This window comes from Miniopterus natalensis, chromosome 20 (assembly GCF_054644295.1).
Source record: "Miniopterus natalensis isolate mMinNat1 chromosome 20, mMinNat1.hap1, whole genome shotgun sequence".
In the NCBI taxonomy this organism is placed as follows: domain Eukaryota; kingdom Metazoa; phylum Chordata; class Mammalia; order Chiroptera; family Miniopteridae; genus Miniopterus; species Miniopterus natalensis.
Window position 1 is genome coordinate 21,938,580 of NC_142100.1, and position 18,489 is coordinate 21,957,068.

The following is an 18,489-nucleotide window of genomic DNA, read 5'->3' on the forward strand; positions in this document are numbered from 1 at the left end:
CCTCGGGCTCCTGGGCACTGGCACTCACGGCCTGGCCAGCTGACGCCGGGGCTCAGGCCCGGTGCTGTGGCCCCTCCTGGCAGGATGGGCCAGCTGCAGGGCCCAGCACTCAGTCCCCTGCATCGGTGGCAGCAATGCAGACTCAGCACCTGGCGGGGGGAGGTGACCGCCCCAGGTAAGCGTCTCCCAGCTCGTCACTGGGTTTGGTACAGGACTGGGGGGGGGGAGCACAGGTGGTTCGTGTCAGCAGAGGGCTGCTGGCGCTGGAGGCAGCGCCGCGGTTTGCACTCCAGGAGACCTTCCAGTTGTCACAAACGATGCTCTTGGTTCCTTCACCGACACTTGCTGAGAGGCACCGTCCCAGGCTTGTAAGAAAGTTCTCCTGGGAACTGGCAGCTGCTATTATTTGCATTCTGGAATTTTCAATTCATAGTTTTGACCCAAGTGTGCTTTACAGTACTTGTTATACGCACGTGTTGGGGTTTAGGCTCGACAAGGGACCGACGGCAGGCCGTGCGGTCTTTCATCTGTTCTTGGCCTGGCCCCCAGCTTTCTCTTCACAGAGCATCACCTTAACCCCGTACCTGTCTCACGCACGCAGAAGCAAATGTGTTGTTTAGGATGAAGTTACTGTCGGAATTTAAACTTAAAAACCAAAACAGTGGCAAGGTGAGTTGCAGAAAAGCGGGGGCCGTGTGGAGGGCAGGAGTCCCCAGGGCTGCAGACCCGGCTGGCGGAGGCTCTTGCCCGCATCCTGTTGTCAGTAAGCACCCGGCAGGATGGGCGAGGGCCTCTGAACCCAGCTGTGCCTGAGGAACGCTGGCCTGGGACACGCCACCAAGGTCTCACGAGGTGGACTGCGGCCTCCACGCCCCCCAGTGCTGGCAGACGGATGGTCAGGCTGCTGGCCCAACTCTGGGTAAGTGACAAAGACAGGCTGGAGGCCTGTTTGGAGCTCTGCATCCTAGACTCAATTCGACAACCGTTTAGGCACCCAGAGTGGTAGGTCGGGGCGAAGGCGTCCGCTTCCTGCCCTCCAGGGGCCACAGTCTAGTGGGAAAGACCAACCCTGACACCAGGAAGCGGACAGCCAGGCAGTTTTCTGGGGGTGGGGGGATGGGATGTGATCTCCCTCCCGCTCCCCTGCCGCTGGGGATTATTTTGCTCATGCCCTTGGGTTTCCTGGCTGCCAGCAGGAGGAGGGATCTAGAATCACTGGACAGCCAGGCTTGGGGGGATCTGGCACAGGAAGGGTCCCCTCCCCATGCCGAGTGAGACAGACCCGGGGGGGTCACTGAGCAGCAGGATCGCTGGCTGGGCCACCGGAGGCCTGGATTTTCTGGGACGCTCCCAGTTTGCTTCAGTTTTGTTCTTCTCAACAAAGGCAGTTCATTAATGTAAAGTGCTTTTATAAATAATAAATCCGTCAGTCCCCGCGCCTGGAGTTTGAGTTTGGGAGATGTGGGCTCACATCAGATGTTCTCTCAGACCACAGAGGGGGCCCAGCGTGATGTCTCTGAAGCTTTGGGTCGCCGCTTACCTTAAACAGCTAATTAATGTGAGACTGATTCACCAGGAGCCCAGTCCCCTGCTGCTCGGAGGAGAGATTTGTTCAGTCACCGACGGTGTCCTCTGACTGGCAGGGTTAGGGCTGGTTTCCACCAGAGCCTGGGCTGCAGCGCTCGCCTGGCGCCCCCCCGCCTGGCTCCAGGGTGCCATGTCTGTGAGGCTGGGCTTTTGCTCTTTCAGTAGTTTGGGGAGTGACCAGGTTGGCTGTGAGTTGGTACAAACCTCCCAGAAAGGGTAGGTTAACTCCCCACCGTCTAGTGGGGCTGCTGGCCTTTGATTAACAAGTTGAGGGTTGTTGCTCTGGGCACAGGCCTTGAGGTGGCCATCTGGCAGTGTGGTGCGTGCAGAGGACCCAGGCAGGTGGCCTGGACTAGCGGATGCGCCCAGGAGGGGCCTGCTGGCTGCATAGGCCCAGAGCGGGCGCAACCCCCAGGCCCCTGGATGGGCCACCTCATCGAAGCAGGTTATGTTTGTTCTGAAATTTGTTCTAAAATAGCCACGTGATAAGTCAAACAGATGCATTTGTAAGCAACCTCCCTTCTCCCTTCTATCAGGAATTGCACTAGTGACTATGAGGAAGTGGGCAGAAATCAAGGCAAAGTCAAATATTTGAAGGAAGCTGATAAGTCCGGGATGTGAGGGCCTCAGGCTCTGGGGGGGTGGAGGAGGGGGGAGACCAGGCAGGGGCCCAGTCCAGGTGGCAGGGTGAGGTCACTTCTCTGTTTGTTCTTTACCCAGGAATCAAGTCGAAGGTGGGATCCTGTCCTACTCTGCCCATCTCACCAAGGGGGAGAGTTACCAGAAGTCAGCCTTTGGACGAGTATGGCAATTTGACACACACACGGCCATTTGGTAGGTTTACAAAAGGGCTGTGTAATGGAAAGCTAATGGGAGGAGCTCAGGGGACACATTCTGCAGCCATGTTCAACATGAATTATGGATAAGGCAATGGTAAGGTAACAGCAAGCTTCCAATTTTGGCCAAGCACCCTCGTAGGGAAGGAATTATTGCTAGACTTTAACAAAACAATTCCATTATCTCCTGGTCCAAGGCACTGGGAGGCTCTCTCTGTGCCTCGCTAACGGGAGACAGGTCACAGACGGACCCGATCCTGTCACTGAGCAGCTGTACCTGCCCTCACTGGCTGCACTGACAAGGCTGAAGCTGAGCCGTCACTGTGAACGGCACAGTGACTTACGGAGGCTGCTGCAGAGTTAAAAATACTAGTTGCCTTGGCAAGAGTTCTGTGAACACCTGCTCTGCAAGCTGTCCTCCCACATGGTGACCTTGGGAAGGCCTTGGGGAACTGAGTGGGAGGGCCAGGGTTTTAAGCTCATTTCCCAGGGCATCTGAGTTGCTGTTGTCCCTGGGCTCTCCTAGAATCCAACACGTGCCAGCAGGGGCTCTGCGTGCATGAACTTGGCCCTGCTGGACTGAGCACTGATGGCCACATATATGGCTGCTTGTCCCTCTGACCCGCTCGCTGACCACAGAGTCAGCAGAGACTAGGTTCTGGTCTGTACCCCAGGAGTGGTTCATGGGCAGAAGTAAGGTCACGGGATGTGCTGAGAAGCAGTCTGCTGCCACCTCCAACTTAGAGACATACAGAGGCAGCATGCAGCCTGGCACGGCACAGGGAAGACAGGACACGACGGGGTCAGCTCTGGGGTGGTGGCAGCGCTCCTTCCCTTCCCAGAGAAAGAGAAGGTCCACGGTGCCCAGGCGTCGCAGGCCTACGCTGGAAGCCACGTTCAACACCAGAGCCGAGCGAGCCGCGCCCACAGGGCACCCGCGCAGCCCAGCGAGAGGGAGGCAGCCCCGGCCAAGGCGCCGCAGGCCCTGCAGCGGCAGCCAGGCAGCCATCTGGTGGGGCGGCGTGAGGGCGAGGCGGGCGGGTCTGTGCGGCCAGCTCCGCGAGCTCGGGGCCGCAGCTGCTGCCCGAAGCAGGGGCCCGAGTCGGGAAGGGAAGGAGGCAGCTCTTGTCGGAGCTGCTGCCACAGACTGGCCCGTAACGGCCAGCCACCAGCTCACAAGGCTGGGGCCTCTCCAGGAGAAGCCATTTCTTTTACAATGACAGGCAGAGCAGCAGTGGCCAGTGTTTGTCATTTAACTGCGGAGTGCGCCTCCAGGTCCCGAGGGGACGTGGAAGACTTCCTCTTGGGGGCTGCAGGCTTCCCCAGGACCCCAGCTCCCGCTTAGGGAAACTCGGTGTTCCTCGGGCTGAAACCCAGGGAGCCAGGGTGAGGCTTCCCCTTGCTGTGGGAAGGTGACGCCTGGGTAATGGCAGCACGGGGCTTGGGTCGAAGCACAGTCTAGCGGCAGCGACGAAATTCTCAGAAAACGCTAATGTACAATTTCACATGTAATTCTGTGGGTTTCTTGGCTCCTGGGCTAAGAACCCTGTAGTGGTGGTTCTGAGAGAGATGACCGTGGATGGAAGAACCAGGCCACCATGCAAGGTGCGACAGGCAGGGGACTGTCACCGTACACCATGCCAGAGGTGGCAAATCATCTGAGCAACAAAAAAGTTTAAAAATTTAATATTAGAACCAACCCAGACATTATGAAGTAGAAAGCAAAAGTCACGATGTTTTCAGACAAAGACACAAGAGCGCTGGTGTCTGGCCCTCTGGTTTTCCCACAGCACATGAGTCTCTCTTGTCTGCAGGGGAGACAGCGAGGGAGTCTGAGAAGCAGAAGGCAAATCTGCTACCAACCCAGAACATGGGGAGAAGCTCCCCGAAAACAGCCAGCGGGGAAAAGGTAAGGCGGGCCGAACAGGAGGGGTGGACACGGGCCAGGGCTGGACTCTGTTGCTGGGTAAATGCGGTTTACAAAGGGGCGCTGATCCTCTCCCCGTCCGGCCGATTCCTTGGGGAGGTGAAGCCTACAGCAGGAAGCTGACCGAGGGTGGCGGGCTTAGAGAGGACGGCTGGGGTCCGACAACCTCTCCTGCGCAAAACCCAGGCGCTTTTCATGAATGGGAGATGAGTTATAAACAGGTTGGGGAAAACCCGCCTGTGTAACATTTTACACTGGACTGGCTGTTGGCAGTGAATAACAATAGTTTAAAACTACTTTTAATTTTAATACAATTGCCTGGTCAGATTTCTTTTAAACTGTTTAATTATGTAAAATTTCTGCCCAGCTAGGGAGGGAGAACATACCTGCGAAATGAACTGTGAAATCAGACTGACAAGAATGTTTCTTAAAAGGAAACAGGTTGCCCAGTGGCAGGGCTGCATTAAGACTACAAGAGATGAAAACCTTAAGACTACAAGAGATGAAAACCTTATAAAAAGGGAGGTCGGAGGGAGTCAGACACCCGCATGACAGTGAGTAAATACTCACTGCTAACTGCAGAGCGGCTTCATTTATGAAGTAATTGGGTTGAAAGGAAGCAGAGAGCCTTTGGGCCAATGCTGCCTCCCCAGGAAGGTAGCCTGAGAGGAAGCAGGGCTCTTCATCTGGCCCCACTGGCCTCCCAGCTGGACGTGGAATTTTTAACGACAGCCTTCAGGACTCGGAGGTGCTGAGGCTCTGAGTACTGGTGCATGGTGCCCGACTTGACACGCTCGTGGATGGGAGAGAAGCTCCACTCCCGTGGCCAAACCATCCCCATGCTGAAAGTGCTCGGTCTGTGCCTAGAGTGGCTCCCTTCCTGTTCCTGACAGTCCCTTGTGCTCCCTTTTATCGTTCTTGATCAAGACTTGTGTGTTTTGTCTTCCCAAAAATGAAACTTTACTATTCAGTTTTCTATTTCAATAATGTGTTTTTATTGTTGGAATGCCTTCCCCCCCTTCCTTTGGGATCACTGTTAGCTGTCCCCCCAGAAAGCTTAGGGAAGGTAAGTTCTATTAAAGTTGCAGCTCCTCCCAGGCCCACTCTGGCCTCACCCCCTGGGTTTTGGTGCTGTGCTTTCCTCACTGCCCAGGTCTAGAGTTCATAATTTCCCACCTTGATTTCCTTCTTTAAAACCAAGTTAATTCAGAGCATTTGGGATTTGCAGGTTTATGTTTCCATTATTTAGCTTTCTGATGGTCTCAATTTTATTGTATTAGGATTGGGGGTCACTGAATATGGCCTGTATGGTATCAATTTCTGTGCATGGTCTATGGGTATTTGAAAGGTACAAAATTCCATATACACAGTAAATCTTAATGCTTAAGTGTTTTTGCTGCTTTGATCTGTTGCTAACCCACTAGGAATGTGGATTTTGTTTCTATTTTGAAGGCCTATTAGGTGGCTGCTGCTGCGAACACTGTAAATCAAGAGTAATGCAGCAGTTCACCCCCTTAATCCTCTGGAAATGGAAGCTATTTATCAAATGAACAGTTCTCTCATGTTTAATACGGTGGTTCCTCAGATAGCTCACCCACTTCTCACCCATTCTCCATTGTAGAATCGCAGCCATCTCACTTGGAGGATGGCTATTTATTCAATGACTATATAGAAAATATCTGCTTTGTATCACATGTTGTCAATGCAGTAGTAAGCAAAATAGTCCTTAATGAGATAATGGTATAAATATATAAACTGTGGTAAAGCTCTGTGGAAAAGTACTACTAACCCCAGGTTTGCACTGGGTGGGGATGGTGTCAGGGAAGCCCACCCTAAGTGAATACTTGATCTCATCCAAGGATGGGTGGGTGGTGGAGCCTTGTAGGCTCAGAGACTAGCACACCCAAAGGGGAAAGGAAGGGTCTGAGGCTGGAAAGACGGCCAGCAGGTGGGAGCAGGGCCCAGAAGGGCCTTGTTCACAGTGATAACCCCAGGCCAGAGCCACAGCAGCAGCCAGGCCCTGCCCTGTAGTGTCCATGACGATGTGGAAGATCCACAGGCATCAGGAGAGATGGAAACCCTGCTGGGGGTGTCACTCCTCAGACAGGTGGGAGCAGAGGAAGGGCTGAGCTAGAGGGAGGGGGCTGTGGGAAGGAGGTCTACATCTGAGTCATCAGTGTGCGGTTCTCAAAGTAGGAGAGAGGGACCAGTGAGATGAAACAAGCCTGACAAAGATGGGAAAAGTGAAGGCAGTTCAGGAAGGTGGGTGTCACGCAAGTGTACCCTGGGCTTGCCTGCTTCCCCCAAACCTTTGAAACCAGGTGCAGAGTTCCTCTGTTGTTTTCAAATTCATAAAATTGGTTCTTCCCATTTTCTCTGTTCCCTAAGTACTGTCATAGGGAAAGGAGAGCGCAAGGTCATAGTTGTGGCCTGCCGTGGTGTCCCAGGATGAGCGGCAGATGGGAAGAGCACTCTGAAAGGCCAGCCGGTCCACCGCGAACTCGTAGGCACGGATCAGCCCCCAGTGTCTAGAAAGAGCACAAAGAGGGCCATGCCCTGAGGCTTCTGTCCGTGCAGCAGGCACTTGAGACAGGACAGTGATTCATTTTAAATCTGTCCTCTGGGCCCACAGTGCACTGGACACTCAGGATCCCGGGACTAGAGGTAAACGAGTAAGTGGACAAGTTTGGTGGTGGGAGTTAAGTGCTAGGAGGAGAGGCTGTTTAGAAGCCAGGTCAACAAGCTAGTAAGAGGAGGCACCAGCATGGGGGTCTCCTGTTTGGCAGCTGAGTTACCCAGCCAGCCACCCAGCAGGGTGACTAAACTCAGAGGCCTGGGCTCTGCCTGTGACTAGGATGCTAACCCCCACCAGCCTCAGCTTATAGGGCCAGCCCTCCCTGTGTCCCCACCCAGGCAGCCAAGAGATACTGTGGGGAAACCACTTAAAACTGGCACTTAGCATATTAATTGCTAACATCACTCACTCTATTGCATCTGTATGTGGCTGTGCCTAGGGGCATCCAGGAGGGAGTACTGTGGCACTGTGGGGGTGGATTCTATTCTAAAATCAATCGGAATTATCTTTTCTGCACATCCAGCCCACTGACCTGCGGTGTGTGGTGAAGTCGTCTAGATCGGCACTGCGCACTAGCCTCCTGTAGGGCACGTTGGCCGTGATGAGGCTGTGGCTGTTGAAGGAGATGTGGCGGACGGGGTGCCTGGAACACACGGGGAGAACGCTCTTGTCAAGGTAAGCCCTACAACCTCAGGAGTAGAGCGCAGCAAGGGCTCCTAGAGCCCTCTGAGCAAGCCAGTGCTTCTTGTACAGAGGAGAAAACTGGGCCCCAGGGGATGGTGTCTCACCTTTGTTCCCCAAGTTAGTTTGAGCCAGGTCCCACTCTGTACACAAGTCTGGATGCCCCCACCAACTTGGTTTTGGACATCAAAGATAAACTCAGCAGCACACAGTAGAGAACACCCCCATTTCTGCCCACCCCCAGGCTGGTGTTGGACCATTCAAGCTCTCTGCGGGCACGCAGATCCATAAAAGGCCCCCTTTTAAATTTGGGAGGATCCATGTGACACAGGTGGTCTAGGTTGTGAAAGCACATTCAGAAAACCTTGCCATAAAATGGCTTGAAATATGTGTAGCAAAGGCTTTGTCCATTGCCCACTGTGACCATAGCACGGAGCCAGAAACACTGGGAAACAATGTCCAGATGCCTGCCATCAGAGAGGCCTAACTGGTCAAGAAGGTAAGACATACAGGGTGGGCAAAAGGAGCTTTACAGTGTTCCCAGAGCATGAGAGACAGTGTAAGCCACACAGATGGGACAGAATCCAGCACCAGGAGGAGGGCACGAGACCATGGGTGGGCAGGGTCTGTTCAGGCTGGGCCAGCAGGGCACAGGCTTCTTGGCTAGAACAAAGGAGTCTCTTGTAAATAAGTTGGGGGAGCCCAGCAAGGCAGGAGGAATGGAGAGCAGAGGATGGGTGTGAGCAGGACTCAAGGAGGACAAGGGACCAGGAATCCACCAGCCAGACCGCACCTGGCTGACAGATGGACTACCAACAGAAGGGGGGACAGGAGGGAGGACCTGGAGAATTTAAAGTGGACAGTGGGGCAGGACAGGAAACTGCCCGAGCAACAGCTGGACCAGTGCTCGAAGAGCAGCGGAATGGCAGCGAACAGTGTGGCAGGTGACTGAAGAGGTATCAGCCCTGTTCTGGTGAGAACGGTGACCTATGATGGACAAGCCACTGAACAGGGGTAGAACTGGACGTGCATTTACAAACAAGTTTGGAGGGCGGAGACTGGGACAGCACCACAATCCTGGGAAGACCCTACTTACCTGGCTTCACCAGAATGACTCATCCAAGGGCACGCAGCGTTTCAGGAAGAGAAAATGAGATCTGCTGGAGTCTGGGCCTAGGGAACTGTCCTAGAGACCAAGGGGAGCCAGCTCTTGAACAATTAAAAGGGATTCCTCAAAGGAAACACTGCTGGGAGTCCAATGTGTGGGAGTTTTAGTTGCCTTTTGGCACCACCTGGTGGCAACTCAGTGCATCACCACCGAAGTCCACAAAAGGGCCTCTGGACTGGTCTGTGGATTGCCCTGTGGGACAGGGCCAGGCAGTGCAGGCGCCATCCAGGGCTGTAGCCTGAAAACGCTGCTGGCCGAGGCACTCTCTAGCACTGCCCTCCAAGGAAGAAACCAAATTCTTCTTTTAACCTGGCCACCTCTTGTACTTAAAATGAAAACTGCTGCCTTCTCACGGGTCTAATTTATCATGGTTGCATTAGAGAGGGAACAAAAGCTCAGTTCATATTTGCAGGCATCTGTGCATGCTCTCCTCTATTCTCACAGTCTGCTTGTCCCTGAACATTTCTTTACAATGGTACTAAGGGACAGCTGGGGAGAAAGCTTGTGGCCTTTCATCCTACCTGCCTCAAAAGCAGGTTCTGGGTAGATGTGGGTGAGGTGGGATGATCCCTGTTTTAAAGGTCAGGAGCAAGCTGGAAAATGTTTACCCAGTTAGGCCCCCCTCATATACATGTACCTATACCTGTGAAGCCATCTGCCTGAGCTCAGGAGAGTACCTATTTCTCTCCTGAATATTCAAGTTAAAGGTTGAGACTCCACATCCCTCCAAGTTCAAGCCTGAATACTTTCAGTCCTAAGTGCCCTTCCAAACAGTATAATGAAATGGGCAGAAAACCACATCCTACTGTTGAGACCGATGTGGAGGGCGGTAGGCCTGGCCAGCCCTGCCTCCACACTGTCTCGCCTACACCTCAGTCAGGGAGTCCCTATGGTCTCTACCAGAGCTGGGAATGAATTAGGGCAGTTTTCACAATGTAAGAGAGGAAATGCCTCTCTACTGACCAGCTCCAGTTTTGAGCTTGAGTTTCCTCATCTGAAAAATGGAGATAATAGCAGCAGCTAGTTCACAGGGTTATGGTGAGGACTATAATCCCTAGATGGCACTGAGCACAATGCCTGGCTCAGAGGTTGACTAGTATTATCATTATTATTATTACTAGAAACACCAAGAAACAGCCTTACCTGGAATGCACCTCCCACAGCTTCTGGTTCATCCGATAATCCCACACACAGACCAGGCCCTCCTCGCCCCCGCTGACAATTTTCCAGTCATCCATCTGGACTGCGGAGACTCCAAGTTGGTGGGCAGAGAACGACAGGGCGATCTTGTTGGTGCGGAGGTCATGGATTCTCACCCTGGAAGGCCCAAGATGAGCATGGAGGTTAGAGTGAAAGGGAATGACAAATCCCTCCTTGGCTGTGCTGGTTGGTTTATGAACAACAGTCCTATGAAAACAAAGACCACAAAACCCTTGTGGTTGCAACTATCTAAACGCCGATATAAAATATTATCTCCTTAGTACACTGTTGTACATAGGAGGTCAAGAAGCAAAGAATGATTTAAAAGCACATAGAACAAGATAGACTCAGGACAACTCCAGTAGCTGCTCTATTGTTCATTTATCTGCTCAACAGGGAAGACTCCTGTCCTGGGTGCCCATCCAGAGGGAAGCTGAGCTCTGACTCCACCCCTACATGGATGTCGGCTATCCTAAGGGTAAGTTTAACTCTCAGCATGGAAATTTTGCTGGTGGTATAATATTCTGTTAAGGGTAAGAGGTAAATTAGTTACTTATCTACCACCTGAACCCTTACCTGGTTGGGAAAATAACATTTAACTCAACTCTGTTCATCACCATCTTGCTGAAATTTGGGAAGGGAGCACCTACAGTTGAGCAAGTAGAACAGAATTGTGAGAAGTAACTGCCCAGTGGCCACATACTCTTACCGAAAGTCTGGAAAGAACCACTTGCCTCATCATCATCTGAATTCCTTTTTTTCCTCCTCACCCGAGGATATGCTTTTTATTGATTTTAGAGAGGAGAAGAGAAACATCTATCAGTTGCCTCCCGTACATGCCCCGAATGGAAATTGAACCCGCCGCCTTTCAGTGTATGGGACAATGCTCCAACCTAGGGCAACACTGGGCAGGGCAGTCATTTGAATTTAAGAACCTCTTTAAAAACTTTTTATACAAGTATGTGAACTTCCATATCAGGATAAATTAGATGAGATGGAAATCTCTTACCCAGTAGAAATTCCAACATGCTTAGCTCCTGAAATAAAACACAAGAGCAGAAACTGACTGTGGCAAAATGTATGTACAGGTGAACTGAACTCAGCTGGCAGGGGCGCTGGGCAAACATAACACTAGCATGCTCAGTGTGACCAAAAGCATACGCTCGACACCAAAAATGTGGTGAGAAGGGACTGTCTGAAACATGGTCCATGTCCTACACTCTTAATTATTTTGAACCGGAAGTTGTATACCAGCTTACCTACCAAATAGGAACGCATAATTAAGAGGTTTTTGTTTTTTCTTTCAACAGAAAAGGACTCAAGGTGACCTACTGGTAGATACTCTGAAAGTGATGCAGCAAAATACTGGGAGGAGCCCATGCACAGGCCACAAAGTGACAAACACTAAACCTAGCACGAGGAGACAGACAGCTTAAGTAAGACCCAATACAGGACAAGCCCACCTACTCAGAAGAGCTTTGAACAGGTCACAAAGCAAAACTCAATATATGCTACACACATGATAAGCAGTAATTGCAATAAACAGAAATACTATCTAAGAGTATCAGGAAGTGGAAACAGCCAAAAGAAGTCTTAAAAGAAACCTAAGGAAAAGAGACACTGCCTATTAAGGAGTGATGATCAGACTGGCAGGAAAAACAAGAAACGTTCAGGGGGTGGTGAGTTTGGATGGCAGTCAACGAGCTCAGTCACCCGAGTATGATGAGGTCAAGTAATCGCGGTGGAGCCCTGTGCAGCCATTAGAATGAGGCAGATCTGTGCACACGCACACTGACGGGCAGCCATCCCCAAACGCCGCCGCCGGGTCCACCACGGGCCCAGCACGTGGCAGTGGGGAGGGCGTGCGCTGTGCACATGCAGACACGCTTCAGAAAAGGCTCCCTGTCCCTGGAAGACTGACTTCTCCCTATTTATGTCTCTGTGTTTTTTAATTCAATTTTGAATGTGCAGATTACTTGTTTAAGTAAAACTGAAAAAATTTAAAGAGAAGATTCTGAAAGGACAAATGCAAACTGGCTGCAGTTACCTTGGGGAATAAAGAGGGAATAACGGTAGTGTTTACCTTTCGTTCTGGACACTGCTGTGTTGTCGCAGAAAAGAGCTCATTCATGATGGGAGGGACACCTGGGGGCGTGCACAGGCCTTCTGTTTCTCTAAACTGCACACATACCTTACACACACCCCCATACAGATATTCTGTTTCAAATACAGATGTAATCTCAGCACAGAGGAAAGATCCATGAATTCCTCCTGGCTGGGACATGCAACCAACTAGGCGATGCATATTAATGGGGCCTCTGTTACTCCAGCAAGCCTCAATCCCCCACTTCCCAGCGAGGGAGGTGGGCCTGGAGAGATGCAGAGAGAACGTACAATGTGCTCGCAAACCAGGGTCTCCCCCTGCCAGCACTCAGAAACACTATCTAGGCACTGGTGGGTGAGAAAGGGGGAAGTACAGGGCTGTAAAGGGAACGCAGCCTAGAGCCACCGCAGCTGCACCGCTTACTAATGGGGACCTGAAAAGGACAAGGGAAAAGAACATTTTAGCCCCAATACTTTCCAGCGCATATTTGGTTAATACGGGTCTACTTTGCCATGGTGACTTTCATTAAGAACCCCTCTGTGAAATATTTATGCTCTGTAATTTACAGTTTGGCTGTTTAGGAAACAAAGGCAAACACAAATTTGGTCCAGAAGTTCAAAGTTTGCCATCTGTTTTCCTATTGTATTTAGATAGCACGGATGGCTCCAAACAAAATACACAAATACACCAAAAGATGCAGCATTTGTGCGTTTGTATCACCAAAGAAAACAAAAATGGGCCAAAACAGACCTGAGCGTCTCCCCACAGGGAAAAGGGAAAAGCGTTTATGCAACATCTCAGAGGCATCGCTCTGGCTTCTGGAAGGCCACATGAGCCATGCAAATCCACATTCAGAGCCCGGGTCTGCCTTGGACATCTGACTGTGCGCAGCCCCAACCTGAACAGCAGTGGGCCTTGGCATAGCCTGTGTCCTCAGCACTCAAATCAAATACCCGAAGCTGGGAGACAGGTAGCACAGCAAAGAGGCACAGATATATGCCAAGGCGACCGATTCCAGGGGCAAAAAGAAGCCAATGGTAGATATGTGAGTCCCCATCTAGCGCGTATTTCATCAACGTTCCCCGTTGAAAAGAAAAATAATTGGTCAGAAAGCTGTAATTGTATTATGTTTAATATTCATGGTTGGGCTTGGAGGGCTGTTCCAACACTCTCTCTCTCCAGCCCCTCTCTAATGAAAACTGCACTGTAGGAGTCGGCTCTAGCCCGCCAATTAAAACAAAAGACACCAGAACCTTCCAAAGACTCCAACAGAGGAGCATCCATCTGATGGGCAGGAAAACGTGCTGGAAGGGAGAGGGAGGCACGCTCTGGTTGGTCCTGTGCTGAGCTTTGAATAACTTATTACAACACTTGCAGATGGAGCAAATACGACATTTATGCCCCACTCTCTCTCTCTGTAACAGCAGGCAGCAGGGCCGGAAGCACGCGGCAACTCTGTATTTGTCAGGGCAAGAAGTGAGCTCCGAGACTCTTTAATTGGGGGTCACAACTCAGGCACGCTTCCCACTGCTCTGGATTAAATAATCCCATGTAATAATAAGGCGAACTGTATTAGGTGGCAAAGGAGAAGCCTATTCCCACTCTGGCTCGGCAGTTTCATTAAGAAGGACCTGACCTTCGGCTATATTTCTATCCAGAAAATAAAGGCAACAAGCAAGAAGGCATTAAAATGTAGGCTCTTTTTTAAAAAATGACCAAATTAATCAAGAAAACTAGTATTAAAAAAAAAAAAAAAATCAATACATGATTCTGTTTTGTTTCATTGAACCTGGGCTATTAAAGAGGATTTTAAATCTAACCTATATCCCAAAATCAATAGCTTTATCTATATAACAATGATGATGGTCTTTAGTAAATCATTCATTTGAAACAGCAACTAGAAAAACAGCCCAGTTTTATCCAACTAGGCTGTGCAGAGAGCTCTCCATTTCAAAGCTGTGTCTCTGAAGGGTCCAATTCTCTGTATGTTGCCCATTGAGTAACAGTCCCTCAGACTAATCACTCAACCTTCCTGGACCTGTTTCCTCAGCCAGGTCAATATTAGATGGTCTTGAAGAGCTCTGCTTGATGGAACAACCTGTGGCCCCTAACAAGCCAGCCTAGTGACCCCAGGCTTGTCTCTGAGCATGCAGGACAGCTCCAAAGCAGCCCAGCGGAGGCTCTGAGAACCCCCTAGACTGACCCTGCTGCCATCTCAGACTAACCCGAGGGGCACACGTGTGGACAGAGCCAGAGGGACACAGCAAAGGCTTTGGAAACTGAACGGACACTAGAATGACCACCCACAGAAGACAACACAGAACTTGCAGTCTGAACCTAACCAAGGAGACTGCCTGCCTTAAAATAAATACATAAATCTCAACAGTCTCCAGAGGATTATTTAACAGACCCAAAGTGGACACAAAATAACAAACTGTCCAGGATACAACCCAAAATTACTTGACATATCCCCACCTCCCCCCCAGCCCCGCCCAAAACAACAACAACAGGAAAATGTGACCCATTCTCAAAGGAAAAAACAACTCACAGATAACCCTAAAACCACCCAGACTTGGGGAATCATTAATGACTTAAAGCAGCTATTGTAACTATAATCCATGAGGTAAAAGTAAAATGGTAAGAAAGACTGACATTTGGAACAGAGAAACAGAAACCACGAAAAAGAATTGAATGGCAATTGTGGAACCCAAAAATACAAAATCTGAAATAAAAAAAGTCACTGGAGGGGCTCGCAGCAGAATGGAGACGACAGAGGAAGAGCCAGTGAACCTGAAGTTAAACCAATAGATGTTATGCAATCTGAAGAACAGCAGTTAGGAAAGAAAGTGAATGGAGCTTCAGCGGCCTGTGAGGAAACACTGAAAGGTTCAGAGTCCCAGAAGAAGACAAAGGGATTAGCGCAGGAAAAAATATTTGAAGAATGGCCAAACACCTCCCAAGTCTGGTGGAAGACATAAATGTACAGATTCTAAGTGCTCAATGAACCCCAAACAGAGCTTATACTTTAAAAAAAAAGCAATCCATTTCCTGTTGATTTCTCTTGGTAAGCCCTTCAGGCTTCTCATAAATGGTCTAATTCCTAAACTGTTCGGTCATTTTGCCTTCGCTGAACAAATACATGCTTTCATTCCACTGAAAACACCACTGACTGTAGGAAGCACCATTACGTAACATTTAAAAATTCTGCCAATTTAAAGATGCCGATTTCACAGAAGTGAAAATGTAAGGAAAAAAAGTATGTCTTAGAATAAATACAAAACATATTGTGCACTCACTGAGCACTCGGAGATACTGTGGTAAGTAGAACAGACACAAGTCCAATACCTACTCTAAGCCACTTCTCTTCTGACATTACTCATTGCTTGCTTCTTGCTTTAGCAGGAAAGACCAAATATGCATTTAGAAAAACTCACTGATCTACACTGTTAAAACTCTTGTGCAAAGCCCCCCCCCCCCCACTTTATATATAGCCCTTTTCGCCCAGCAAGGGAAAAGCACAATCCAATAATAACTCAGTTTCCACCCTAATCAGGCTCTTAATCTTCATCAGACACTACCTTCTGTTTTTTTTCTGGAAAGGGTGACAGGCTAGGTGACCTTTTTTCATTTTTAATTTCAGCCTATTTCCACCATTGTCACCCCCACCCCCACCAAAACAGAAACTCCTTGCAAATTCCACCCATGTTTGCAAACTAACTCAAGCTGACTTCCTTATTTTAATGCAGAACTATTTTTGTCTTAATCTGGGACAGGTTTATGTATCTTTACAGCCCATTTCATTCTCAAATTATTTACAAAGTACTGAGAGAATGCACTGGAAATTCAGTTTTTTAAATTAAAAAAAAAGGAGAGTTCCAGGTTTTCAAAAATTGCATCAGCCATTAAGTAACAGACAAGGATATAGTTCTCTTCATAGTATCTGACCCCTTACTCCCCCTTTTGAAATAAAACATAAGCTGTACGAGCCTGGGTGTCCCTCTCTGATGAGATCCTGCTCGTAGCTATGAAGCCTTTGAGAAAAAACCAAAACACCCCACAATGTCTCCCTCCCCTTCGTTTAAAAGTGCAGGTCCCTTACTCTGTCCTTCTCCCAGATGCGCAGTGTGTACCGGTGTTTCGAACTCACACAGCCAGCCCTGCTGCTCGGACGCCAGGAGTCCTCTTCCCTGCGAGGGTGAGCACGGACACACGGGCAGTGGCCAAACGGCTGGCACGCGGGTCTCGTGCTGCCCCGACTGAAGGCCACTGTGAGAGTCCCCGCCCCGACTCCACACCACGAGTCTGTTCTTTTCATCCAAAGAGCCGAGGTTTAAAACAACAACACTGGTTACTAGCAAATTGGACTTAACGTGGTCCGATCTGGACGCACAATAACCGAGAACCCTTTCACACCGAGCAGTTGGCTCCTCTCTGGCAACGGTCGCATAACCAGGCAGCCCTGCTCCAGGGGGAAAGTCAGCTCCACTGAGTGTATATACTGAGTACATGCACCTCGGACTAACCGCCAGCCCCGGGCACAGCTGACAGCGGTGGCGACAGCCTGGCTTCTCGGTTCTAGGGCTGACCGGGCTAAGGTATGCAGAAGGCAGAGGTCTCCTCTCTGGAACACCATCCTGGTTTCCTGGGACTGTGGCTCTGCCTGACCACCTAAATGGCCTTGCTGGTAAACAATGTCTGAAGCCAGCCTAACCTACGATCCCCAACCCTTCCATCTGCATGCCCCAGAGCCCTCTGCATGTGCTCTCCTGGAAAGCGAGTAGCTGCGAGGTCCCTGTGGGGAGATCCTATAAGATAAGCTTGGAGCCTTTGTGTAGCTCAGTCTGGAAACTAAGACGTGAGACTAAAACTACAAACTGATGTGTTTCATTTGCTGGGGCACACGTGGGGCCACTTATCAAGCCTAGTGTGGGTTTTTTTAAAGAGAAAAACTGGATACACTGAGGAGTTCAATTCTCAAGCCTTGGAAATACTGGCCATTTTAGGAGGCCTTGAGAAAAGTGATCGTCTTTTCTTTCAGGAAAGCTACTCACATTTTCTTCTGACTCTAAGGGAAGGGGGTAGTAGAGGGGTGAAGGTCAGGAGTTGAAAATATTATTTGACAAAATCATTATTTTTGCAAGCTGCTACAATGGTGCATCAGAGATGTGGGGTTTGGCACGAAGGAGCACCCGCTCGCGATCTGATCCCCCCACCGAGCAGCCCACCACCTGCAGCCTGGGGCTGGCCCGGGGGAGGGGGCGCCACAGACCCTGGCCTCTAGCCATGCTACCTCTCTTCAGGGGACTGGATCAGACATGGCAGATAACCGGCCAAAAATTAGAAAGGAAAGGAAAAGACAAAGGGAGAGGGCATGGGGGGGGGGGGGGGGGAAACCCTAAAATTTGGACTCAGAGTCTTTTCAAACACTTTAATCCTTTCGCGCTGATGGTTCCTGGAGCGTCCATGGCTGGCACGGGCCCTGCAGCGGGAAAATCCGACTCCCCGAGCCAATGCATTGAAGAGAAGACTGCTAATCACCTAAATAGAAACTGGAACCTGTTCACGTGCGGTCTCTTTCCCCCACCACTGGAGGGACACCACAGTGTTCTAAAACACACTCTTGACATCATCTGGCAGGCAACCCTATTTTGTTGAACATGATTCATCCCTTAGGTTATTGTTTTTAATATTAGAAAGTGAGCTTTTAAATGCCAAACAAATTTTGCAGCAGGGAGACAAAAGATACTCCAAGTGGTCTCGCTGGACCTCCACCAACTGCATCCACCAAATGGCTTCCAAGACCACCTTCCCGTGGTGCTGGGGAAACGGGGCAGGGATGGCGCCGTCCAACTATTAGCTAGCCCAAGACTCTGTCCTCCAAGTTCACCGACACAGTATTTATGGGATCGGGCTGAATTCGGGTGGACAAAGCTGTGGAGTGGGAACTGAGGAACATGAGCGGGGGGGGGGGAGCATTGTGGAGGTGGGTGGCCAGGCCGTGGCAGAAACTGCTGTGGCTACACAATCTGGTTACCCAGACATACCTCCTGTCCATGTTGCCACTGACCAGGAGGTTGGGAGGGCTGTCCCTGAGGTTGACGCATGTGAAGTCGCCCAGCGCGTTACCCAGCTTCGAGACGTAGCGCTCCGCTTCCAGGCCGTAGACCAGGATCTGGGGAGGAGGGAAACATGGGGTGTCTGTTACACATGGCAGACCTACACCCAACAGCTTCGTTTTAGCACCGTCCAGGACGGGTTCATTACCTCAGCCCCTGTTAAAGGCGTTCTGCCACTAAAGATCCCGACCTCTTCCAGGTAATGACATTATAGGGATACGGCTATTCAAATGACAAAAGGAAATGCCAAAGAAAATAAGGGAAAACCCTGAGTTCCTCTGTCCAAGGTGCAAAC

General features: G+C 50.3%; 1 protein-coding gene across 2 annotated transcripts in view; it reads right to left on the minus strand.

Moving 5' to 3' along the window:
* Window positions 1-5,321: 5,321 nt before the first annotated feature.
* The window catches only part of FBXW8 (F-box and WD repeat domain containing 8), a 79,519-nt gene continuing 66,351 nt past the window's right edge, over window positions 5,322-18,489 (minus strand). For both annotated transcript variants that reach the window (XM_087828475.1, XM_016201623.2), the window contains exons 8-11: window positions 18,123-18,250; window positions 9,918-10,091; window positions 7,458-7,568; window positions 5,322-6,878 (exon numbers count right to left, since the gene is read on the minus strand). In XM_087828475.1, coding sequence (XP_087684601.1) covers window positions 6,734-6,878; window positions 7,458-7,568; window positions 9,918-10,091; window positions 18,123-18,250 — 558 coding nt within the window. In that variant the 3' untranslated portion in view covers window positions 5,322-6,733. The remainder of the gene's footprint in view (window positions 6,879-7,457; window positions 7,569-9,917; window positions 10,092-18,122; window positions 18,251-18,489) is intronic.